At 42.7% G+C, this 26,243-nt stretch overlaps 1 protein-coding gene and 1 long non-coding RNA gene across 4 annotated transcripts; one reads left to right on the top strand and one right to left on the bottom strand.

Moving 5' to 3' along the window:
- Positions 1–684: 684 nt before the first annotated feature.
- Positions 685–14,885, top strand: LOC132898442 (uncharacterized). The gene is made up of 3 exons (XR_009656517.1): positions 685–1,051; positions 1,156–1,211; positions 14,653–14,885. It is a non-coding gene; the product is annotated as an uncharacterized LOC132898442 (long non-coding RNA).
- hexd (hexosaminidase d) lies at positions 10,841–26,240 on the bottom strand. Of its 3 annotated transcripts, none has more exons than XM_060940046.1 (13): positions 26,164–26,240; positions 24,253–24,359; positions 24,047–24,162; positions 23,852–23,939; positions 23,538–23,702; positions 18,319–18,502; positions 17,494–17,565; positions 15,229–15,427; positions 15,040–15,122; positions 14,764–14,842; positions 12,126–12,236; positions 11,877–11,966; positions 10,841–11,611 (listed from the first exon to the last, which is right to left on the bottom strand). In XM_060940046.1, the coding sequence occupies exons 2-13, from the start codon at positions 24,337–24,339 to the stop codon at positions 11,437–11,439; spliced, it is 1,449 nt and encodes a 482-aa protein (XP_060796029.1). In that variant the 5' UTR covers positions 24,340–24,359; positions 26,164–26,240; the 3' UTR covers positions 10,841–11,436. The 3 variants fall into 3 exon arrangements, with proteins under 3 accessions (XP_060796029.1, XP_060796030.1, XP_060796031.1); XM_060940047.1 differs by having other exon boundaries at positions 26,154–26,212; XM_060940048.1 differs by lacking the exons at positions 15,040–15,122; positions 15,229–15,427.
- Between the last annotated feature and the right edge of the window lie 3 nt (positions 26,241–26,243).

Here is a 26,243-nt window from a genome sequence, read left to right as displayed (position 1 = left end):
CAGACTCCCTCAGTACAATCCAACTTTTCAAATATTTAAAAGTGTACAGGAATAATCTCGCTGTTTATTAGAGCTGTATAGTTATTGAACTTATTTTATTTTTATTTATTCTTTTTTTCAGACGATTTAAAAAAAAATTATTTCATCTCATCTCATTATCTCTAGCCGCTTTATCCTGTTCTACAGGGTCACAGGCAAGCTGGAGCCTATCCCAGCTGACTACGGGCGAAAGGCGGGGTACACCCTGGACAAGTCACCAGGTCATCACAGGGCTGACACAGACAACCATTCACATTCACACCTAGTGTTGCCACCTGTCCCGGATTTTCATGGTCTGTCCCGGAAAAAAAAAAAAAAAAATCCGGGACACTGAATGTCCCGGTTTTTTGTACATAATGGGCAAATGTGTATTTCAACTTGCGAGCCAGCTGAGAACCAGTTTGCTTTTCCAAGCTCGCCGTGCTAAGCGGAGCCACGTCATTACGTCGCTGAATACGTCATTACGTCGCTGTATACGTCAGTTACGTCGCTACGTTTGCATAAACCTTGGCGCGAATATCAAAGCAAAAACAACACGGAAGAAGCAGCAACAACAACAATAATAATGGATGACTTCGCGTTTGTAGAGCTGCTGCTTCTCATCGCCTAAAAATGGCGATCTTTCGCGGTCTTTTTTATTGTTGTTGGTCTTAACAACTCCGCCCCCCCACTGACGTAAGCGGTTCTTTCCTCTGGCCCAGCAGAGAGTTGGTGCTAGCCTGGAACCGGTTTTTCTGGCCCCAGAGCCAGTTCTTTGTCAGTGGAAACAGAAAACCCGGGTCCAAACTAAGCACTGGCCCCGAACCAGCCCTGGAACTGCTTTGGTGGAAAAGGGGCAATGGAGGATGCTTGGACTGATAAAAGAAACAGACTCTCTGTTGCAATGGTGAAGGCTGAGCTTCAAGTCAGGCTAAACTTTCAGTTGTCCTGTACTGAGTTCAAGACATTCATTGAAAATCAGCCAGGACTCAGCAGCAGCAAAGAAAAACACCAAATATAAATGGAAGATTAGGTAAGGTTTTGGTGAATTAAATGAAATAGTGTAGTGTAGTGTAGTATATACTCCTGTATGTGCCCAGTTATATCAGTTACATGTCCTCCTATGTATTTGTTTAGCCAAGAGCAGCAGAGGCACAGACAAGCAAAGCACACAGCACACTCTAAGCAATCAGGTAAGCTGTTTGACACTACACCTTACATTGTTACATTCAGGTATTCTTAGATACAATGAAAAATTAGATTATTTATTTTTATTCCACATAAGCAGACAAACAGAATTTAATTACAGTATGTATTCCCCTTTTACCTGTGCCCACTACTGCCCCCAGGTGTCCACAACCAAAAACTGTTGGAAATAAACCAAAATAATAAAGACCTGCTATATTATGTAAAGCAATTAACTAAACAAATAACTAGCAAAAGCGTCATTTTTACTAATTAGAGCAATACAATTTCAGCATAGAAGGGCAATTTTTGTCTTCTATGCGAAGGGCGCCGTTGCTTACAAGCAAAAAGGTCGATTGGATGGTCGAAATGTCCAGGATTTTTGTCAGACACAGGTGGCAACCCTATTCACACCTACGGTCAATTTAGAGCCACCAGTTAACCTAACCTGCATGTCTTTGGACTGTGGGGGAAACCGGAGCACCCGGAGGAAACCCACACGGACAACATGCAAACTCCGCACAGAAAGGCCCTCGTCGGCCATGGGGCCCGAATCCCGGACCTTCTTGCTGTGAGGTGACAGCGCTATAACTACTACACCACCGTGCCGCTCGGAATGTCCCATTGAACTGGAAAAACTTATACATGCCTTCATCTCTAGTAGGGTTGACTACTGCAATGGCCTTTTCACAGGCCTGCCAAAAAAGACCATGAAACGACTTCAGGTTATTCAAAATGCAGCGGCTAGGGTTCTTACATGAACAAAAAGAACAGAGCACATTACGCCAATTCTAAGGTCCATTCACTGGCTTCCAGTAAGCTACAGAATTGACTTTAAAGCATTGCTGCTGGTGTACAAATCTCTAAATGGTACAGGACATGGTGGTGTAGTGGTTAGCGCTGTCACCTCACAGCAAGAAGGTCCGGGTTCGAGCCCCGTGGCCGGGGAGGGCCTTTCTGTGTGGAGTTTGCATGTTGTCCACATGGGTTTCCTCCGGGTGCTCCGGTTTCCCCCACAGTCCAAAGACATGCAGGTTAGGTTAACTGGTGACTCTAAATTGACCGTAGGTGTGAGTGTGAATGGTTGTCTATGCGTCGGCCCTGTGATGACCTGGCGACTTGTCCAGGGTGTACCCTGCCTTTTGGCCATAGTCAGCTGGGATAGACTCCAGCTTGCCTGCGACCCTGTAGAACAGGATAAAGCGGCTAGAGATTATGAGATTTTTATTTTTCTCTCTTCTTCCCCCTTTATTTTATGTAATTTTACGTTCTATTGTTTACTGTTTTGCCTTTACCTCTGTAAAGCACATTGAACTACCACTGTGTATGAAATGTGCTATATAAATAAACTTGCCTTGCCTTGCCATTGAGATACATTATCTCTTCTTCCAGGGAGTCCTGGCCAAGGTGGCAGCAAATAAAAAGTTTCAATATACATAGACATCTTCTTTTGGCTGCTCCCAATTAGGGGTCGCCACAGCGGATCTTTCGTCTCCATTGCTCATTGTCTTCCACATCCTTCTCGACCACACCTGCCACTTTCATGTCCTCTCTCACCACATCCATGTATCTCCTCTTTGGCCTTCCTCGTTTTCATGTGCCTGGCAGCTCCATCCTCAACATTCTCCTTCCAGTATGCTCTGCATCTCTTCTCAGGATGTGCCCATACCATCTCAGTCTCATCTCTCTTAGCTTAATTCCCAAGCTCTCTACATGTGCTGTCCCTCTGATGTGCTTGTTCCTTATCCTGTCCAACCTTGTCACTCCTGTCGCAAACCTTAACATCTTCAACTCCGCCACCTCCAACTTTGCCTCCTGTCTCTTCGTTAAGGAGACGGGCTCCAATCCATACATCACAGCTGGTCTCACTACTGTCTTATACATCTTACCTTTCACTTTTGCTGGGACTTTCCTATCACAAATGACTTGGGGCGGCACAGTGGTGTAGTGGTTAGCATGGTCGCCTCACAGCAAGAAGGTTCCGGGTTCGAACCCAGCGGCCGGCGAGGGCCTTTCTGCCTGGAGTTTGCATATTCTCCCCATGGGGTTCCTCCGGGTGCTCCGGTTTCCCCCGCAATCCAAAGACATGTAGTTAGGTTGACGTGGGGTGGCCTTGGGCTGAGATGCCCTTGCGCAAGGTACCTAACCCCTGACTGCTCCCCGGGTCTTCTTCACAAATGACTCCCGAAATCCTGCTCCACCCTGCCTGCACTCTCTTTCTCACCTATCGCAGCCCCCATTTTCCTGCACAGTTGACCCCAGGCACTTGAATTCACATAAACAACATACACATATGGTAGAACATGCAATATTAACACATATAAGCACGCAGGCATTCCAAAAAATGAAAATAAAATAAACACAGACTAAGCACATAGACATTCCAGATGTTATGGACAAGAAAAAAATTTAAAAAATGAATTAAAGATATAAGGGTTAAAAATTATGAAAAACAATGGCACTGTTATGTGAGATCTGAGTTTAAAAGATTTTTAAAGACATTTAGGAAGGGTAGGGAGTCCAAATTTAAAGTATTTTGTAATGTATTCCACTCATGTGTTGCATATGAACTAAAGGCAGATTTGCCCAGTTCTGTCCGTGTAGGTGGAGACTGAAGGAGTTTTACTGATGAACATGTACTGTAAGTGTTAGTGCAGAGTGTCAGTAGATTGCATATGTACTGAGGTAGTTTTATTTTATCTTCTATTTTTAGACATGTTTACTTCTTTGATTCAGGAGCTTGGTAGCAAATTTGAATTTCCCTCCGGGGATTAATAAAGTAATTCTGATTCGGATAGCTTTTTATTCCTAACTTCCCACTGCAAAACACATTATTGTCCAAGTCGTTGTTGTTTATCCGCCTGTTATTGAGGTTTAGGTTAAACCCATTCAGTGCTAGTGACTATCCATCCATCCATCCATCCATTATCTGTAGCCGCTTATCCTGTCCTACAGGGTCGTAGGCAAGCTGGAGCCTATCCCAGCGGGCAGGGTACACCCTGGAGAAGTCGCCAGGTTATCGCAGGGCTGACACAGAGACAAACAACCATTCACACTCACATTCACACCTACGGTCAATTTAGAGCCACTAATTAACCTAACCTGCATGTCTTTGGACTGTGGGGGAAACCGGAGCACCCGGAGGAAACCCACGCGGACACGGGGAGAACATGCAAACTCCGCACAGAAAGGCCCTCGTCGGCCACTGGGCTCGAACCCGGACCTTCTTGCTGTGAGGTGACAGTGCTAACCACTACACTACCGTGCCACCCCCAGTGACTAATCAATCAGACTTAATAACTATAAGAACTCATTAATAAATATGATAATGGTAGGTTATGATTTCCACAACTGTAACCCTCTGGATATGCTTCAAGGCCTGAGTGGTTCCTGGACAACACTCTGAGAGCCACAGATATAAGCATTATTGTAAATAATTATAGTATTTTGTATGTTAGCCTATGCAATGTAAGGAAAACAAAATATTATTCATTATTTTTTTCGCGGTCCGGTTTCCATCAAATCGTAACAACACAGGTGTCCTGTACAAGAAGGGCCAAAGTCGTCTCCACCTCTTGAGAAGACTGAGGTCTTTTGGTGTGTGCAGGACACTGCTTAGGACTTTTTATGACTCTGTGGTAGCATCAGCGATTTTCTACGCTGTGGTCTGCTGGGGCTGTGGAAGTTCAGAGAGGGACAGGAAGAAACTTAATAAACTGGTCAGAAGGGCTGGCTCAGTCTTGGACTGTCCTCTGGACTCCATTGAGGTGGTGGGTGAGAGGAGGATGTTAGCCAAGCTGACATCAATCATGGATAACCCCTCTCACCCCCTACATGAGGCTGTGGGGGGTTTAAGCAGCTCTTTTAGTAGTAGACTGCTACACCCACGGTGTAAGAAGGAGAGATACCGCAGATCATTCATACCGTACCTACTGCTGTCAGACTGTATAACATCCACAACTTGTAATGTAGTACCAATAACCTGTTTGTCGTTATATTTGCACTACTTCACCACTACTACCTCTGCCATCTCTCATCGATGCAATTATTATGTGCAATAATATAGGCCTTAAACTATTTTTATGCATACTTATATTTATGGGGCGGCACGGTGGTGTAGTGGTTAGCACTGTTGCCTCACAACAAGAAGGTCCGGGTTCGAGCCCCGTGGCCGGCGAGGGCCTTTCTGTGCGGAGTTTGCATGTTCTCCCCGTGTCCGCGTGGGTTTCCTCCGGGTGCTCCGGTTTCCCCCACAGTCCAAAGACATGCAGGTTAGGCTAACTGGTGACTCTAAATTGACCGTAGGTGTGAATGTGAGTGTGAATGGTTGTCTGTGTCTATGTGTCAGCCCTGTGATGACCTGGCGACTTGTCCAGGGTGTACCCCGCCTTTCGCCTGTAGTCAGCTGGGATAGGCTCCAGCTTGCCTGCGACCCTGTAGAAGGATAAAGCAGCTAGAGATAATGAGATGAGAGACTTATGTTTATATATATAAATATTATTTATGTATATGTGTGTGTATATATACAGAGTCTACCTGTAATATGCAATTTTTCCGAGCCTCTCAATAAGGCAATTTTTCTATACTTTTTCACCGTAGATAATGCAAATAGCTCTCTGTATTTAATCTTTCGTTTGTCTAATTTTTATTTCAGTTTTATTTGTTATCTGTATGACATTTTCTTGGTACTGTAACATGTGAATTTCCCCGATGTGGGATGAATAAAGTGAATCTAATCTAATCTAATCTAAATCGTGCGCTCTGATTGGCTTGCGAGCGGTCCGTTATCCTATGATCTGGACCCTGGTTATGGACCTTTGGCGACTCGCTCGTTCACATCAACAACAAATATAGTAGCAATTTTTTGTCAGCATTTATTTTTGCATTTCTCAGTATAATAGCATTAATTTTACAGCATAGATAGCAATAATGACAGTGTTCACAGCGAAAGTCAGTTTTACTACTCTGATGAAGACAAAATAAAACATTTCAGAAGAAAGCCGAAAACCTGTAACTGTTAACGCCGAGCAAATCCAGCAGTTTATTGAGGAGCAAAGGGCAGAAAATACAACAAAAAAGACGACCTACGACCTCAATGTCTTTGGGAAGTTCTGTCAAAACCGAGCTTGTAGTAGGTTTGCTCTAAATATGGTTTCCCTTTCGGGCGCTCTCATTTTCTGTTAGAATTTGGTAAAGAAAAAAATAAATATATTATTGGTACCAGCTTAAGGTCAGTCCGTATCATGAAATACCGTGACCTCGGCCCAGAGGCCTCGGTCAGTATTTTCTAGACCTTGGTCATGGTATTTCACGATACGGACCTCCCAGCTGGTAAATAATATATGTGTATGCGCTTGTCTTTTTCGCCAGTCCTCTCAAAGTGAGGCCACTCAAACTTACCCTGCTGAAAAATCCAGCTTCGTCTGAACCAAAAACACAGGCTGAGCTGGTAAATGCTGGTGGAAAATAAATCATTTCTAAATTACCAATACGTATGCTACATGTTACAGAAGCCATTTTAAAGAAAACAACATAAAAGTGAAGCAATTCGAAAATCTCAAACATTTATCGATCTATTTACACAAGTAATAAGGAAGCCGATAAATGATTTCCCAGCTGGTAAAGATGGTCTACCAGTTTGACCAGGCCAACCTCTGTTTGGGAAGCTGGTCAGGCCAAGCTTGGTTTTTAACACTGAGTTCCAAGTCTGTTCATTTTACAGAAAATTAATAATATGCTTAAATATCATGTCATTCCACTCTTACGTCCCTGTTGTCCCATAAAAGTGTTTGTATTAATGGGGAAATTAGATTTTAAAATGCACAAATGTATTTCAGAATATAATAATAGTATTAATAATGAGTTAATATAAGACATATTAGCCCATATATACAGGTGCTGGTCATATAATTAGAATATCATGAAAAAGTTGATTTATTTCAGTAATTCCATTCAAAAAGTGAAACTTGTATATTATATTCATTCATTACACACAGACTGATATATTTCAAGTGTTTATTTCTTTTAATTTTGATGATTAGAACTGACAACTAATGAAAACCCCAAATTCAGTATCTCAGAAAATTAGAATATTGTGAAAAGGTTCAATATTGAAGACACCTGGTGCCACACTCTAATCAGCTAATTAACTCAAAACCCCTACAAAGGCCTTTAAATGGTCTCTCAGTCTCGTTCTGTAGGCGACACAATCATGGGGAAGACTGCTGACTTGACAGTTGTCCAAAAGACGACCATTGACACCTTGCACAAGAAGGGCAAGACACAAAAGGTCATTGCTTAAGGCCTGGTCCCACTGCACTTACGGATGCAAAGAGGATGTAAAACGTAAAAAAATCTTTGCCATCCGTTGGAAAACGCTATGCATCCGTTGTGTACTCATTGCATACGTGCTTCATACGCTCTATCCATCGAGCATCCGTCCACTGTGATTTCATCTGCGCAAAAAGTTTTGAGCTGCACAAAACTTTTAGAACGGATGAACTTTCCGCCGTGTACGATGTAAATCCGCGACATATACGAGCAACAAACGTTCTATGTCCGTTATCATCCGTTAAACGTCTGCTGTATCCTCTCTGCATCCTCTGGGCATCCTCGCAACTCACATCCGCTGCAGCTGAAAACGGAAAGAAGGAGGAAAGATAAGGTACATGAAACGTCTATTCATCATTAGTAGCACGGAAATAGAAAGGATGTAAGCGTATGCATCTCGTATATAAAGTATTCAAAACGGACAAAGCGTTTATATCTGGGATGTATCTCGTATATTTAGGATGTCTGGAGTATGTCTAGAGTATGTAGAAGGATGTAGTAGAGATGTATCAATGTAGCCTTCTTCAAAAACGAGATGTAGTAGAGATATATCGATGTAGCCGCCAGCACGTCTTTCCGCTTTATGCTGACGGCGTGCGTGCTGCATCCCTTTATATCTGCGGAGCAGACGCAATTCATACCCCCCGCATGCGCAGTGAACGGTCTGCATCTGATATACATCCGCGCAACATCCCCTTTGTTTCCGTTAGGCGTACGTGATGCATCCCCTTCATCCGCTATGCATCCGCTCTTTCTGCTATGCGTCCGCTTCTCAGTTATCACCAGTAACCCCTTCGGAGCTGTCATCCACTTCCATCCACTTTCATCCGCTAGGCTTCGTATGAACATGCGTTTAACATCCCCGCTATATACTACCCACGTCCGTTCTTTTCCGTTCTGTTTTCGCAAATTTTCGCCAATTTTGTCCATTTCTGTAGCGGATGAAAACGGATAGAGCCACCCCCGAAATTTTGCTCGTCCGCTGTGTCCTTTTTGCATACGTTTTGTGTCCATCGGCCAGTGGGACCGGGCCTTAAAGAGGCTGGCTGTTCACAGAGCTCTGTGTCCAAGCACATTAATAGAGAGGCGAAGGGAAGGAAAAGATGTGGTAGAAAAAAAAAAGTGGACAAGCAATAGGGATAACCGCACCCTGGAGAGGATTGTGAAACAAAACCCATTCAAAAATGTGGGGGGAGATTCACAAAGAGTGGACTGCAGCTGGAGTCAGTGCTTCAAGAACCACCACACACAGACGTATGCAAGACATGGGTTTCAGCTGTCGCATTCCTTGTGTCAAGCCACTCTTGAACAAGAGACCGCGTCAGAAGCGTCTCGCCTGGGCTAAAGACAAAAAGGACTGGACTGCTGCTGAGTGGTCCAAAGTTATGTTCTCTGATGAAAGTAAATTTTGCATTTCCTTTGGAAATCAAGGTCCCAGAGTCTGGAGGAAGAGAGGAGAGGCACAGAATCCACGTTGCTTGAGGTCCAGTGTAAAGTTTCCACAGTCAGTGATGGTTTGGGGTGCCATGTCATCTGCTGGTGTTGGTCCACTGTGTTTTCTGAGGTCCAAGGTCAACGCAGCCGTCTACCAGGAAGTTTTAGAGCACTTCATGCTTCCTGCTGCTGACCAACTTTATGGAGATGCAGATTTCATTTTCCAACAGGACTTGGCACCTGCACACAGTGCCAAAGCTACCAGTACCTGATTTAAGGACCATGGTATCCCTGTTCTTAATTGGCCAGCAAACTCGCCTGACCTTAACCCCATAGAAAATCTATGGGGTATTGTGAAGAGGAAGATGCGATACGCCAGACCCAACAATGCAGAAGAGCTGAAGGCCACTATCAGAGCAACCTGGGCTCTCATAACACCTGAGCAGTGCCACAGACTGATCGACTCCATGCCACGCCGCATTGCTGCAGTAATTCAGGCAAAAGGAGCCCCAACTAAGTACTGAGTGCTGTACATGCTCATACTTTTCATGTTCATACTTTTCAGTTGGCCAACATTTCTAAAAATCCTTTTTTTGTATTGGGCTTAAGTAATATTCTAATTTTCTGAGATACTGAATTTGGGATTTTCATTAGTTGTCAGTTATAATCATCAAAATTAAAAGAAATAATAATGCAAACTGCTCAACATAATGGACATTTCCCATCCCCTGCACAACCAACTGGTCAGACAGCATGAGTGTTTTCAGTCACAGGCTCCTTCAACACCACTGCAACAAAGACTACTACACGAAGTCTTTCCTACCCACTGCAATAATAATCTCATCTCATCTCATTATCTCTAGCCGCTTTATCCTGTTCTACAGGGTCGCAGGCAAGCTGGAGCCTAATAATAATATATAGTATAAATACGCAGGTGATCATAGAAAATTGCGCATGCTGATTGATCGAGAGATTCGGTTTATTTCTCGATAATCACCTCAAGCGACTCAAATGCTGTTCCTAAAAGCACTAAAGAGGTTACAAAGTTTGGTCTAAAACTATTGAAAGGTAAGGTGGAATTGTGATTTATGTTACCTATTTCAAAGCAAAGTATTTTATGTGACTCGGCACAGATAAGCGACAAAAGTCTGTGCCGAACCTTTATTACATTTGCATGTCGCTTTTGAAGTTTGAAATAATTTTTTTTAATATGATTTTTTATTTTTGAAATAATCACCTGTGTATTTATACTAAATTATCTGCCACAGGCTCAGTGAACATCAGTGAATAATAACCTCGACTTTGTCTCGGTTATTATTCACTGATATTCACTTTGCCTTCAGCAAATAATTATTCAATAATGACTCCCCTCTGTTCAGGGGAGGACTTATTCTTTGAGCGGCATTGCACATTGTACATTTAATTTGCACGTTTTTACTTTTTAATTGCAGTTTTTTATTCTATTATTAAATTTAACAATTCTCAATTTATCAGATAAATAAATTGAAATGACCCGGACTGATAAATTATTGAGAATTATAACATTTTGATGGAGTTCAGCTTTGTACCGGCGCAGCTTTTAGCCTTTTAGCTTTAACCCTTAAACCTAAAGTGGCTGAATAAGCACTCAATCAAAATTGAATTATTCTCAATAATTTATTGAGCAAAGCTATTTACATACTTAAATGTGAAGGCACACCCCCAAAATTAGCCTGTTTTCTCGTATGGGGTTTTTATACCATGTGAAAATGGCACAAGTTTAAAAAAAGTTTTTAAAAAAAATGCATTTTTTCAGTCTTTGTTTTTTTGTACACTTTACAAAAGCATCTCAGGGAATAATATAAAATGATTGAAACATGCATGTCACGGGACCTTGAAGGTGAATATTAATTAGTTTTTAATAGCAGAAGACAAACCGCAGCTTGGATGAGAACCAGCAACCTCAACAAATAACCACCATAAACTTAAGTTCAAATTATACACATTAAAACATTCAACATTTATGTAATGCATTTACATCAGTTTATACACATCTATGCAATATGGCATAAAACATTAGCAAACAGGCGGCACGGTGGTGTAGTGGTTAGCGCTGTCGCCTCACAGCAAGAAGGTCCGGGTTCGAGCCCCGGGGCCGGCGAGGGCCTTTCTGTGTGGAGTTTGCATGTTCTCCCCGTGTCTGCGTGGGTTTCCTCCGGGTGCTCCGGTTTCCCCCACAGTCCAAAGACATGCAGGTTAGGTTAACTGGTGACTCTAAATTGACCGTAGGTGTGAATGTGAGTGTGAATGGTTGTCTATGTCTGGCTCCAGCTTGCCTGCGACCCTGTAGAAGGATAAAGCGGCTAGAGATAATGAGATGAGATGAGACATTAGCAAACAGCAGCTGTGTTCTTTATTTTCTCTGCTTTCAAACAGCAGATACGGGGTTTTTTTCCCTTTCAAATGAAACTGAGTCCACTTTGAGATTCACTAACATACTCCCATGTCCTCCAAGACAGTTTGGATATCCATCAGTAAATCTTGAATGGGCTTCAGTACTGGAGTGACATGCTGAGTAACCCATTCCTCCACTGTTAAGTCTGGGTAAAGCAGGTTCATCTCCTGCCTCACCTCCTGCACCTTTAACTCGACTGTTTCCACGATCCTGGCATAAAAGTAATTATTTAAAAAAGGTGAGTTGTATTATAGTTAAGGATTATGCCATACAGCAGATATTTTTTTTGTATTTCTGTTTGTACTTTGCTTTTGGTTTGATGTTCAAAAGAAACTAGAAGATTTAATTTGTTGATGACTAGTACAATAATGAAAACATAATAAAATCTTAATGATGTTCAACTAAGCTTAGCATAATAAAGACTCTCTGTCCTTGAGCATTGTATAAAATCAGTTTAGAAGAATTTAAAGCTTACATTTGTGCCTGTTTCTGAATTTGTTGTGCAAAAAGTGGGTTGGCAGTCTTTTGCTGTCTGTGATAAGGGGAGAACCAGCCTCTCACATACCTAGGAATTGTCCAAAAGTAAATATTTGCGGTTTGGTTAGATATGTTGCCAAGGTTAATAAATGTATTTACGCAAAATCAATCATTAAATCAGTATTAGTATAGAGTTCTGCACAAATACTGGCTTTAACGATTTGATGTCATGACTTTAATTACTTACATATTGCTCTCAAAGTGTCTGAGATCTTCAGACTCGAGCATTGCGGTCAGCTGTACAATGAGTTCAGCTAGTTTCATGCCAGTATACAAGCGGGAGCAACCTTGAGACAAACTGATCCATAGATACAACAGTAAACAAGTTAACAAACCAACTGAAGTAGCATGTAAAGTAACATTCATAAAATATTTAAAAGCAATTTGTAGTTTAAAAAAAACCCATGTCAAGTAAAAAACAAATTGAATTTCTTAATTTTAAAACTGTCCTGCAGGAATTTTGCTAATACCATGATTGCATGCTGTAGTCAGACAGAACCACCTAATAGTAATTAAATAAGCATGTGGTATGACGAAGAAGGTAATACAAAACTTTTTTTTTTTAATTATTTTTTACTGATTGTATGATTAATTACGGGGTGGCACGGTGGTGTAGTGGTTAGCACTGTCGCCTCACAGCAAGAAGGTCCGGGTTCGAGCCCAGCGGCCGGTGAGGGCCTTTCTGTGCGGAGTTTGCATGTTCTCCCCGTGTCTGCGTGGGTTTCCTCCGGGTGCTCTGGTTTCCCTCACAGTCCAAAGACATGCAGGTTAGGCTAATTGGGGGCTCCAAATTGACCATAGGTGCGAATGTGAATGGTTGTTTGTCTCTGTGCGTTAGCCCAGTGATTATCTGACGACTTGTCCAGGGTGTACCCCGCCTCTCGCCCATAGTCAGCTGGGATAGGCTCCAGCTTGCCCGCGACGCTGCACAGAATAAGCGGTTACGGATAATGGCTGGATGATTAATTACTGTTTATTTCCTACATCACAAATTTCCTCATCCCCCTGGACCGCGAGCAGGCCTAGTGGTTAGCGTGTTCGGGAAACTGCGAGTTCTACTCACAGTCGGGTCATAAAAATGGTACCTACTGCCATCTGGCAAGGTACACTGCAATGCAGATGCGAGTGGGGAGTCAAACTCTCGTGGTTACCAAAGAACCAGTCCTCCACTGTAACCCTAGTGATGTAATAGACGAGAGGCCAAGGGCTACTGAAACAGAGATGGGTGCCACACCCACGCACCTCAAAAGCTGGTTAGTACTGGGACAGATCCTGGGGTGGGAGGGATTTTGACTTTTTTGACTGTGCCCCTGAAAATTGTGGCAACTTTTCCTCAAACTGCCTTTAATAGAAATTCATTCATCGCAAGCATTTTATCCTGGTGAGGGTTGGGTGGATCTGGAGCCTATCCTTGACTTGCAAGTGACGTCAAAGCAAAATAGAAACCCGGATGTCGGCCATGTTGGTGGATATACAAATGCGGGGTCAAGCGACATTCCATACAAAACAGTCACGTGTGCCCAACTCTCTTTGTTTTTCTACTGTTTTAAGCGTTCTTTTAGCTATGCCATATCTTTGTGCTGTATATGGTTGTGGTCACAACAGTACTCGTGACCGTGGCACATTCTGAGTCTTTAGAATTCCATCCGTGATTCGGAAAGAGGGCGAGGAAACTTTGAGGCTTAGTACGGAGAGGAGGGGAGACGAGCACGGCTGAACAATATCGGCAGGGCTGATTAACAGAGGCTAAAACCAAAACAGCTCGTGTTTGCAGTAATCATTTTATCTCCGGTGAGATTCAAAAGCTCTCTCAATAAAATCACTCTCATTCTCATTATCTCTAGCCACTTTATCCTTCTACAGGGTCGCAGGCAAGCTGGAGCCTATCCCAGCTGACTACGGGCGAAAGGCGGGGTACACCCTGGACAAGTCGCCAGGTCATCACAGGGCTGACACATAGACACAGACAACCATTCACACTCACATTCACACCTACGGTCAATTTAGAGTCACCAGTTAACCTAACCTGCATGTCTTTGGACTGTGGGGGAAACCGGAGCACCCGGAGGAAACCCACGCGGACACGGGGAGAACATGCAAACTCCACACAGAAAGGCCCTCGCCGGCCCCGGGGCTCGAACCCAGGACCTTCTTGCTGTGAGGCGACAGTGCTAACCACTAGACCACCGTGCCGCCCAATAAAATCATGGAAGAATTTTATTTCGTGTTGCTAGAATTTTGCTGTGAAATGAGCGTTCTCTTGTCGTGGTTCACTCGGCCATTGTTATAATTTGAACACGTGTATTACCATTTCAATTCTAGGAGCACCAGCAAAATTATACAATAGAAACAATCCAGACTGGGCAGCCACTCAGGAAATGGGCTATGTTTCATCCAAGGTCAGACTTGATTCTTCGGCAGCCGAACCAGATAGAACGCGATATCTGGGTACTTGATGGCCGGTAGAAGCGTCTTATCTTCAGAAAAGTCTGACTTTTTAAAATAATATGGGTCAAAACCACACATACCCATCTTCTCTTTGTATTGAATCTTTGCTCGACCATTCAAATCGTGGTAATACTGAGAAAATTCAGCATTGTTTACAGGCACTCTTTCAGCAGCTGCCATCCTAGTTGCTTTGTATATCCACCATCATGGCGGACGCTCATGACGTAGCGCATTTTGATCATGTGGTTGCAAATCATCTATTCCAGGAAAACTGGGTGCAATGTCCTGGATGTGACACCAGTCCATAGCAGGGAGCAAAAGAAGTCCTACAGTAATTTTCACTGAATGCTCAATATACAAGCAAGAACATTGAATACCTCTCTACATCTCCAACTTCAGTTGTGCCTGTGCCAAGTGCTTCCATCACCTTGTGCTGAGCTTCCTGAGTAAAGCTTCCTAAAGCAGGCAGCCGCAGTGAGGAAAAAGAAAAAAAAAAACAGTAAGGAGCTGTTTTAAGTGCTCTTTGTGCAGTCTTTGTCTTTTAGTATCCTTGTGTATTAATTTATAAAACAACGGAGCTGTTTCATGTTATTGTTATTTAGAGTAGTTGTGCTGCATGTTCTCAGAAAAAGGAGAAAATTGAACAGAAAGACCATGTTGTAGAGTCTGCAGACACGAGGCAAGAGAGTGCAAGCCAAGGGGCATCAATTCACACAAAACAGACAGGTGGTCATATCTATTTAAAAAAAAAAAAACAGACAGAAGCATACATAATTCAGAATATATTCTGTAAAAATATCAGTGTGTAGATTCTTGGATTCGGAATCTAAACATCATGGTACCTTTGCCAGCCAGTAAGTGCAATGCCCTTTAGGTCAACGCCAGGTGAAAGACCAGATATCACTTTTAACCACTGAACATGATTGTCCACATGCCTTTGTGTACTGGTTACGCAAGTGTATACAGCAGTGGAGCCTTTGAAAGAACTCGCAATCCACTGTTGGGTTAAACCAGCGGCATTGTATTTCTCCATTAGCATAACTGAGTGGAAAGAATGGATGTTTTATTAACCAATCATAACCTTGTACACTCTCGGGTAATTACTCAGTTATTCATCTTAAGAGGTCTTGTTCATGAACAGCAGTGAAACTTCTGTATTGACTTATACATATGTAGAATTAGGGCTGCCCCTATATGAGATCAGACTGACATTGGTCAGAAGTGCCATATGAGTATCAGGTCAGATCTGACATATTTATCTGATATACAGTCCTGTACAAAAGTCTTAGGCACATGTAAAGAAATGCCATAGACCAAAAATGGCTTAAAAATAATGAAATGAAATGTTTCTGCATTTAAAAAAAAATATTATAAACAGCAGTAAGCCATAATAAATGAAACAAAATCAATACTTGGTGTGAGACGACCTTTTGCTTTAAAAAAAAAAATAAAAACGAGTGCAGTTTGATAAGGAAATGAGCTGTAGGTTTTACTGAGCATCTTGCAGAACCAGCCACAGTTCTTCTGGACACTTTGACTGTCAGACTTGCTTCTTAATTTTGCACCAAAACCCAGCAGCCTGGCGGCACGGTGGTGTAGTGGTTAGCGCTGTCGCCTCACAGCAAGAAGGTCCTGGGTTCGAGCCCCGGGGCCGGCGAGGGCCTTTCTGTGTGGAGTTTGCATGTTCTCCCCGTGTCCGCGTGGGTTTCCTCCGGGTGCTCCGGTTTCCCCCACAGTCCAAAGACATGCAGGTTAGGTTAACTGGTGACTCTAAATTGACCGTAGGTGTGAGTGTGAATGGTTGTCTGTGTCTACGTGTCAGCCCTGTGATGACCTGGCGACTTGTCCAGGGTGTACCCCGCCTTTCGCCCGTAGTCAGCTGGGATAGGCTCCAGCTTGCCTGCGACCCTGTAGAAGGATAAAAGCGGCTAGAGATAATGAGATGAGATGAGACCCAGCAGCCTTCATTATGTTTTCTTTTGAATCTGAAAAAAAAAAGTGCTCTCTTGTGTAATATGCTGCTCAGATACAAACATTTTTTTCTGTAACATTTAATTTTGTGGTTAGCACTGTCGCCTCATTCATAAAATATTTAAAAGCAATTTGTAGTTAAAAAAAACCCACGCCAAGTAAAAAACAAATTGAATTCCTTAATTTTAAAACTGTCCTGCAGGAATTTTGCTAATACCATGATTGCATGCTGTAGTCAGACAGAACAACCTAATAGCAATTAAATAAGCATGTGGTACGACGAAGGAGGTAATACACAACTTTTTTTAAAAAAATTATTTTTACTGATTGTATTATTAATTACGGGGTGGCACGGTGGTGTAGTGGTTAGCACTGTCGCCTCACAGCAAGAAGGTCCTGGGTTCGAGCCCCGTGGCCGGCGAGGGCCTTTCTGTGTGGAGTTTGCATGTTCTCCCCGTGTCCGCGTGGGTTTCCTCCGGGTGCTCCGGTTTCCCCCACAGTCCAAAGACATGCAGGTTAGGCTAATTGGTGGCTCTAAATTGACCGTAGGTGTGAATGTGAGTGTGAATGGTTGTTTGTCTCTATGTGTCAGCTCTGCGATGATCTGGTGACCTGTCCAGGGTGTACCCCGACTCTTGTCCATAGTCAGCTGGGATAGGCTCCAGCTTGCCTGCGACCCTGTACAGGATAAGCGGCTACGGATAATGGATGGATTTAATTTTATGCCGGAAAACAAACGTTTGGAAATCTAAAATGTTTTTGTGCTGACTCAATAATGTAGGAGTCATAAAATAGAAATCCATAACAAGCTGTGTATGAAAAACATAGGGTGCCTAAGACTTTTGCACAGCACTACAGTATATCTACATACCTAATGTATGTTTTATACACACTATGAACGTGTGATTTTTTTTTTCCCCTTATCATTTGTAAAAGATGTATTTGAACAGAAATTCAAGCAGCTTAGAATTTAGTCTTAGAGTCAGTATTTTTATCACATTCTGCAATTAGCTGAAAGAAAATAATAGCCAGTGGGGAACACACAGCTTTTACAATTAAAATACAATGCATTTCATGTAATATTCATGTATTTCTTCTCAACAAATAACCGTGATTAGTAGAAAAAACAAACTTACTACTGTGGGCCACATCCAGATCAGGGCTGTAGTCCCACAGCATGGGCTGCACTAGTCCGATTAAACCACTATCTACAAATGAAGAGAAAAACCTGTATATTCAGTAAATATACTGAATGAACGTATAATTGACAAAGGCACAGACTTTTACAGTGTGACTCTCGACTGTCACATTGGAACAATTTGGCATTTTAATACAGTATGGGACCAGGACACTTCATCCAGTGACCATTTCGTCCAATGCCATTTTGTCCAATCGTTGAGACATTTCGTCCAAAGCCTTTTTCATAGGTACTATCAATTATTTTATATGTGGTGACAATATGTGCGACAAGATCGAGATATAAACAAACCATAATTCATTTAAGGGAGTGCATTACGCAGGTTTAAACAATTTTTGTAAAGCAAACAACCCATCGTTTTGAACACACTTGCCGAGAAAGGCGTAGGCAATCTTTACTCGCCATTAGAGTTCACAACTTGCGTTTGGCGAGTGGTTAAACTACACGCTGCAAAAACGCGTTTTGCTTCGGTCAAATTCCGTTGAGAAGTCCTCTTTTTTCGAACAAACAAATACCTGAAATATAAAATAATTGATAGTGCGCATGAAAAAGGCTTTGGACGAAATGTCTCAACTATTGGACAAAATGGTCATTGGACGAAGTGTCCTGTATCCTACAGTATGCTTGGTTTAATGAAGAAATATAGTACGGCACAGTCTGATAACAGAAAAATGGCTTACGTCACCTAAATGTTTTCTCTTATGCTGTTCTTTCCAGAGCGCTCATAAGCAAAGCAAAACAAAACTGTATAACTTAAGTTCACCTTTAATGGTGTCAGAGGTCATGTTCCTCAGCATGTCGTCCCACATTATCACGCTGAGGCTGGGGTAAGTCTCCCTAATGCCTTTTGCCACCTTAGTGGCATGACTGAGGAACAGCTTATCAATAGTGTGACCTGGAACGCTTAACCACTCTTTAGACTCCTCTCCTTGACCCAGCATGTATACCTAGGAAAATAAGCAAACAATATAACATCAGGCGGCACGGTGGTGTAGTGGTTAGCGCTGTCGCCTCACAGCAAGAAGGTCTGGGTTCGAGCCCCGTGGCCGGCGAGGGCCTTTCTGTGCGGAGTTTGCATGTTCTCCCCGTGTCCGCGTGGGTTTCCTCCGGGTGCTCCGGTTTCCCCCACAGTCCAAAGACATGCAGGTTAGGTTAACTGGTGACTCTAAATTGACCGTAGGTGTGAATGTGAGTGTGAATGGTTGTCTGTGTCTATGTGTCAGTCCTGTGATGACCTGGCGACTTGTCCAGGGTGTACCCCACCTTTCGCCCGTAGTCAGCTGGGATAGGCTCAGCTGTAGAACAGTCAGCTGTAGAACAGGATAAAGCGGCTAGAGATAATGAGATGAGAATGAGATATAACATCATTAGGGAAGCCATGGCCTAATGGATAGAGAAGCAGCTTTGGGAGTAGACCCCGAAGCCGCCGCCAGGCGCCGCTAAAACCGCCATTTAGAATTTGAGCCGCCGCCAGCCAATAATTTTGTAAGCCAATTTGAGCCGCTTTCTAATAAAATTTGGCTGAGCCACTAAGAATTGTGTACATCAAATAATGGGTTTATCCACATCATGAGCTACAAGAAAAGTGACACAAACATGATCAACTGTACACACTAGTAGTAACACAATAGAGACGTATAGGCATACACTGTAGAGATTTAGAACTGATATCACAGCACAGAGAGCCACCACAAGCTTGCCGTTGTGACTACCTGTCTGGCTTCCCGCCCCTCACACTGTTACCACGATACACTGGGGAACCCGGGAACCCACCCAGAGCATCAATCGACTCCGATATCGACGAGATGGCTGCATTCTTTGCCGCTGCTGAGGGAAAGTGTAAAGGTATTTTTTTTTGTTTGTTTGTTTCACATACTTCGAGATTGATTAAAAAAAAAGTACTCCACCACTCTACTTTCATCACAGTAAGATAGCTGCCAGTCCTTCACTGGTCATTGCTAGTGAGAGTAGATAGCTAGATGCCTTCCTCAAACAATCCAGATTAGCTTATTATTAGCATTGAACTACAATCTTGCTAGATTTATATTTACAATGAAGTAAGAGACCAGGGGACCTGTGGTAATTTGCTATTTATTCCCCCCATTTGTTTGATCCGTTTGCCCGGATATATGCCACACAGTGACGTCCAGTATCAGCCATTTGTAGCCATAAACATTTTGGTGGCTGCAGCAGCCATTAAGTTTTTGGCTGAGTCAGCTAGCCAGCCAATAATTTCATCAGCCAGCCATTATCCTGAAAACAAACGGCTTCGGGGTCTATTTGGGAGCAAAAGGTTGCCGGTTCGATTCCCTGGACCAGCAAGAATGGCTGAAGTGCCCTTGAGCAAGGGACCTAAACCCAACTGCTCCCCAGTCTTAGAGTGCATATAGTATCGATATAAATATATCGACAGTGCTACTAGAAACAGACCCTGAGGAGAAAATGTAGCGCTTGACACTTTTATCAAAAGACTGAAGGGGTTACATGACCAAGAGGTCAAAATGAAAAGCAGTTAAGTAAGGAGTAAAACACAATGGGGCATGCTGTGAAATGAAAATAATCAATAATGGAGTGGAGCAGAGTTACTGTTACCAACCAAATGTTGAGGAATTTCCAATAAGAGCATGTCACAAAGTTTCCTCTCTCTCTTATACCACAGCAATTTTCCCAGTGATTAGTTTATTAAAGCTTACTTTTAGCTATTTACAGTTACATTTAATGTTATGGAACACCTTCAAAACCAGTTAGTTCCCATTATCATTTATGTTATAACAGCTATAAACAGTGGTTCCTTCACCAGCCTCACTATTTTCCTTCTCCCTTGAAGTTAATAAGACAAAACAATCACAGTTACAAAGAAACTACAAAGCGCAAAGGCCTCGGTGTGTCAGGGAAAATAACGACTGCTATGAAGAGCTGACACTGAAGATTCCTTACACACACACACAACCCTGGTGAAAAATAAATGTGCTAAGTGTACTAAAATTTAGCATACTTTTGTGTACTTGAAGCCACACTAATCATCAATATACTTCAAGTGTGTTTATGATTAGTTAACTTGAGGCATGCTATTTTGGAACAACTAATTTTGTCTCATCTCATTATCTGTAGCCGCTTTATCCTGTTCTACAGGGTCGCAGGCAAGCTGGAGCCTATCCCAGCTGACTACGGGTGAGAGGCGGGGTACACCCTGGACAAGTCGCCAGGTCATCACAGGGCTGACACATAGACACAGACAACCATTCACACTCACATTCACACCTACGGTCAATTTAGAGTCGCCAGTTAACCTAACCTGCATGTCTTTGGACTGTGGGGGAAACCGGAGCACCCGGAGGAAACCCACGCGGACACGGGGAGAACATGCAAACTCCGCACAGAAAGGCCCTCGTCGGCCACGGGGCTCGAACCCAGACCTTCTTGCTGTGAGGCGACAGCGCTAACCACTACACCACCGTGCCGCCCCTAAATATATTTTAATTGTAATTAAATTGTAGAAAAGTGCAACTTGAAGTGTATTTAGTGTACTTTTATGTGCTAAATTACACATAACTTTCACTTAAAGTATATTTTAGTATAATACATTTCTATAAAGTGTAATATAGTATAATTATTTTAAAGTGTGTTAAGTGTTAGTGTGAAAGCGTGATGTTAGTACACTCTTTATATATTTACAAAAAGTACAATTTGTGTAAGTACATTTTCAATATACTATTGAAAATATAAATATACTTTAAATACAATAAAGTACATTTATTTTTCACCAGGGAATACCAGTCAAAAGTTTGGCTACACCTCCTCATTCATAGGGTTTTCTGAATTTTGACTATTTTCTACATCATAGAACAATACTGAAGACATCACAACTATGAAATAACATATGGAACATGTATGGAATTGTGTAATAAACAAAAAAGCGATAAAAAATATGTTTTATATTTTAGATTCTTCAAAGTAGCCACTGTTTACCTTGATGACGCTTTGCACACGATTGGCATTATCTTAACCAGCTCCATGAAGCAGTCACTTGGAATGCATTTCAATTAAAAGGTGTGCCTCGTCCAAAGTTAATTAGTGCAATTTCTTGCCTTCTTAATGCATTTGAAATCAAAAAGTAAATAATAAAAATACAGTAAATAGCTCTATTCCACAACTGGAGCAATCCAGATTGTCAAGAACCGCTCAACTAAGTAAAAGAGAAATGGCATCCATCATCACTTTAAGACATGAAATGTCTTTTAATGAATAAAAATAAAAAAGCATTGAATTTCACAGTGTATCCAAACTTTTGACTGATTATATCTTTAGAAAAAGCTTCACCCTATCAAAGACCATATGCATGTTTTTCCTTGTAAAACAATAACAATTTTCATCCATTTATTATATTTATTATTATCATTTTGTGATCACCATATAAGGCCCTGTGAACAAGCGATAACATATTAGAACAAGCATGTTAATATAAACCTGTGATTTGCTATACAATCAGCACTACAGTCAGGGCTATGATCCATCCATTGTCTATGGAGCACTTGCATGTGACGTCACAGCCGATCCAGATTGTGACGGACGCCATCGTGTCGGTCAAACGCCATATTCCGCCTTCTACTTCTGCTTTTACTTCTACCTTTTCTTCTGGAAAACCCTACTATATACAATTCTACTACAACGGCTGTGGCTACAAGCTCTCCCTACCTGTGCACATTTATGTTTTTTGTGTGTATTTTCGCGTGTTGTTCGTCTGTACCGGACTTCAATATCCACTACAACCGTATGGACTTACTGGACATTGGTTTCCAGCAGAAAATGACGGTTTGTAGCGATTTCCATCGCATGCACAACATTCCAGACGAGAAAAAAAAAAAACATTCCGGACGAGATGGCGAGACCAGCGGGGTCTCCGTGGATTGTTATTGGAAGCAAAGCGAAGGAGGCGGCGCCGGGAGCCGAAGCAAAAGCGAGGCTACAGGCAGAGCCGGCCTGTTGACTAAGCTCAGAAAACAGCTACTCAAACCTCCACTGCCAAGCCTCTACCTCTCCAACGCCAGATCCATGTAAACAACACGGACGATTTGGAATTACCTTATTCTATTCTATAATCGGCTGGTCAGTGCTATACTCAATACTTAAGTGACTTACCCATCCAATGAGGATTATTTTCTTGTTTACAAGATGCCACATCTGAGTGGCTGACAAATCCTGAATTTCTGTAAAGAAAACTGTCCAGAGATTTATAAGCACGCAGTGCTTCACCACTGAACAGCGAGGGAAAGTTAATGAGGTAATCATACACGTCCGGGTATTCCGCTGGCAGTTCAAAATCCGGTCGTGAAAACTCCGTCCGGTAAGCCATAAGGGTCACAAATCTGTAGATCGTTTATTTTAGACATGTATCTAGTTATCTGTTCATTAGAAAAATGAGCCGTGTAGTCCGTCGGTTGAAATTGATCCATTCTGTACACGAGTGCAGCAGTATTCAGCGGTGTTTTTGACCGACAAGATGGGGGTTGTGTACTTTCCGGTCACGTGACTGCAAGATCTCTATACTGCTTATCTGTCAGGGTCGCAGGGAAGCTGGAGCCAATCCTAGTCGACTTTGGGCGAGAGATGGGGTACATCCTGCTATGGGCAAGTCACCAGTCGATTGCAGGGATGAACAACCATTCGCACTCACATTCACACCTACTGGCAATTTTGAGTCGCCGGTTGACCTAATCTATGTGTCTTTGTGGGAAGACTGTGAGAGGAGACCCTTGCAGGCACAGGGAGAACATGCAAACTCCATACAAAAAGACCCCAGTTGACCACGGGGTTCAAACCCATAACCTTCTTGCTGTGAGGCGACAGTGCTAACCACTGCACCACTGTGTTGACCAGGGCTGTGATGTTACAGAAAATTAATCAACACCTTCTGAGATCAGATTTGAGAATTCAACAGCTCTGTGATGTAGTACACAGAAACAGGTCAAGCTTGTGTTGTACCTCATCTGCCCCGATATGCAGAACAGTGCTCCTTGGATGAAGCCTCATAACTTGATGCAGCATCTCCAGTATAAGAGTGAGTCCTTGCTGGCTATGTGGGTTCAAGGTCCCCAGGCAGTAGCTTACTTCTCGCAACTTGCTAAAGGTGCTATGCTTCAGTACAAACTGTCAGGAAAAAGTAATAAAGGAAAGCGTGTGTATCACAAACTGTCTAGATGTATCACATGCATGATTGGCAAAACTTAAATGAGAGAAATTATCTATACGACATGTCGTTTTTCCAGTCTCAAATATTATTCACCTCTCTCACTCACCTCAAGGTGTCCAAATGTCTGCACCAGAGGAATGATCTCCAACCCTCGGGAATAAGCAAGATCTTGAATGGCAGTAATTTCTTCACGGCTGTATATAGATCAGTGACAATGACTTCAGACAAACATCAAATAAATAAAAAGGTTCAAATTCCTTATGGCACTTTGGGTAGAATATACAGTAAGTTGTCCTTTCACCTGTACGGTGTGTGAGATTTTGACTGAAGAATCTTCAGCTCTCCTTCATACGGAAACATATCCTCATACTCAATAAGGATGCCATTTGCACCAAGATCAGCAAAAAGCTGGATCAGCTGTGGAAAAGATGATGAAGGTAAAATCTACAGGGCTGGACTGAAAGTAAATAATGTGCATAAAGAACATACAATATGCATTTTCTGTACCTCATATAAGTAGTTAATTCTGGGAGGTGCGCCTTTTAAATCCAAGTGAACCAATTTTTTGCCTTTTGACAATGCACAGACATCCATGGCAGGTCCTGTTGTGTGAGCTGTAACAAAACGATTGGAGGTATTCATGGGTCCTGAAATTTTTTAGCATATTTGAGCATTTTTAGTTTGATCGTGTCTTCTGCACATGCCTTGTGTGACTTATTTGCATTGTGCATATGTTTTAAATACAGTGTGCATATATACAGCTACATGTCTAAATACATCCATCCATTATATCTGTGAAGATACTCAGTCAGCCAGGTACATAGTAATCTGTGGTTGGTAGAAGAGAGCAACTGGACTTGCTTGAAAAGTCTTGAAGACTGGTGCGGGAGTATGAGAGGACTTCCAGAAAACTGGCAGACATCTTAGCCAGAGAGGATCGTTCATTTTTGTCAACCTGGAATGACCATCACTGAACAGAGGTGGGTGTCTATGACATCTATCAGCCACCTACAATGCAGCCATCAGCATTCTGATTCGGATTCTATGATGATCCATGAGAGGATAAATACTTGATACTCCCTATTAGACAGACAGAACTGAGGATGCCTTTCGGACGAGAGTCGAAACGTCTTCAAGACTTTTCAAGCAAGTCCAGTTGCTCTCTTCTACCAACCACAGATCCATCCATTATCTGTAGCCGCTTATCCTGTTCTACAGGGTCGCAGGCAAGCTGGAGCCTATCCCAGCTGACTATGGGTGAGAGGTGGGGTACACCCTGGACAAGTCTCCAGGTTATCGCAGGGCTGACACAGAGACAAACAACCATTCACATTCACACCTACAGTCAATTTAGAGCCACCAATTAGCCTAACCTGCATGTCTTTGGACTGTGAGGGAAACCGGAGCACATGGAGGAAACCCACGCAGACACGGGGAGAACATGCAAATTCCGCACAGAAAGGCCCTCGCCGGCTGCTGGGCTCGAACCCAGAACCTTCTTGCTGTGAGGCGACAGCGCTAACCACTACACCACCATGCCGCCCTGTCTAAATACAGTATGTGACTATTATGTGTCGGCTATAATGTCAGACTGGCATTTTTTCCTCAGGATCAACAAAAGATGGCACAAAATGGCAGCCATCCAAATCCAAACCTAAGGTCACACCTCATGCCAACCAAGCATGTCATGCAAAAAGGAAAGTTTTTAGATGGCACAGTGATGCAGGAGGTTGAATTGCCATCCAATGGCTCCAAGGTCCATGGTTCAATTCCTGGTTCCATGTGGAATTTCACTACATGTTCTTCGTGTTTTACCAGAGGACTGCCCCCCCGTAACCCTAGCTGTATAGGTAAGAGGCCGAGGGTTATTGAAACGGAGATCGGCGCCGCACCCATATACCTTAATGAGCTGGTTAGTACTGGGACAGAAGACTGCCTAGGAAGACCAGATTCTTGCGTGAGAGGGACTTTGACTTTTTGTTGTTTGTGTTTCCGTGTTGGTTATCTCCAGGTATTTCAGTTTCCTCCAAGCTCATAAAAATATCCGAATGTTAGTCAGCATTGCCTTTGGTTTGTTTGTTTGTTTGTTGCCCTGATGACACCAGGTACAAGGCGTGTCCCTACATTGCACCTAGTGTTCCTGGTTCTGGATCCACAACGTCCCTGATCAGGATTAAACAGTTATTGATTTGGATGACACAAAGGATGAAAAGGGTCCATCCATCTATGTATCTATCTATTCAGAACTAACCCCTACATCTCCTAGTCTAGTTTCAACACATTTTTGAGAAGGGTTGCCCTTGGATAGCACATCATTGGCCATTAGCTATAATTTTATAAATACGGCTGTTAGACTCGATCACTACTGGTTAGAGGATTAAGAAAAATACATAAAAATGAATGAGAACCTTTGCATACCGTTCTCTCTGCCGCTGTGCTGTGCTGAACTCTGACTCACGTGTGTGTCTGTATGGCGTAAGTGCGCATGCGTCTTGTAC

Source organism: Neoarius graeffei, chromosome 14 (assembly GCF_027579695.1).
Source record: "Neoarius graeffei isolate fNeoGra1 chromosome 14, fNeoGra1.pri, whole genome shotgun sequence".
NCBI lineage: Eukaryota > Metazoa > Chordata > Actinopteri > Siluriformes > Ariidae > Neoarius > Neoarius graeffei.
The sequence above is the reverse complement of the archived record's forward strand: the minus strand, read 5'-3'. Positions and strand labels throughout refer to the sequence as shown.

What these genes read in the sequence shown, in the direction of transcription:
- hexd (XM_060940046.1), bottom strand. Translation starts at nt 24,339, where the DNA reads ATGGATGTCTGTGCATTGTCAAAAGGCAAAAAATTGGTTCACTTGGAT. An exon ending in TCTGGATGTGGCCCACAGTA is followed by an intron (nt 15,428 to 17,493) that starts GTAAGTTTGTTT and finishes CTTTCCACTCAG; the next exon opens with TTATGCTAATGGAGAAATAC. An exon ending in GAAGTTGGAGATGTAGAGAG is followed by an intron (nt 12,237 to 14,763) that starts GTATTCAATGTT and finishes TCTATGGATCAG; the next exon opens with TTTGTCTCAAGGTTGCTCCC.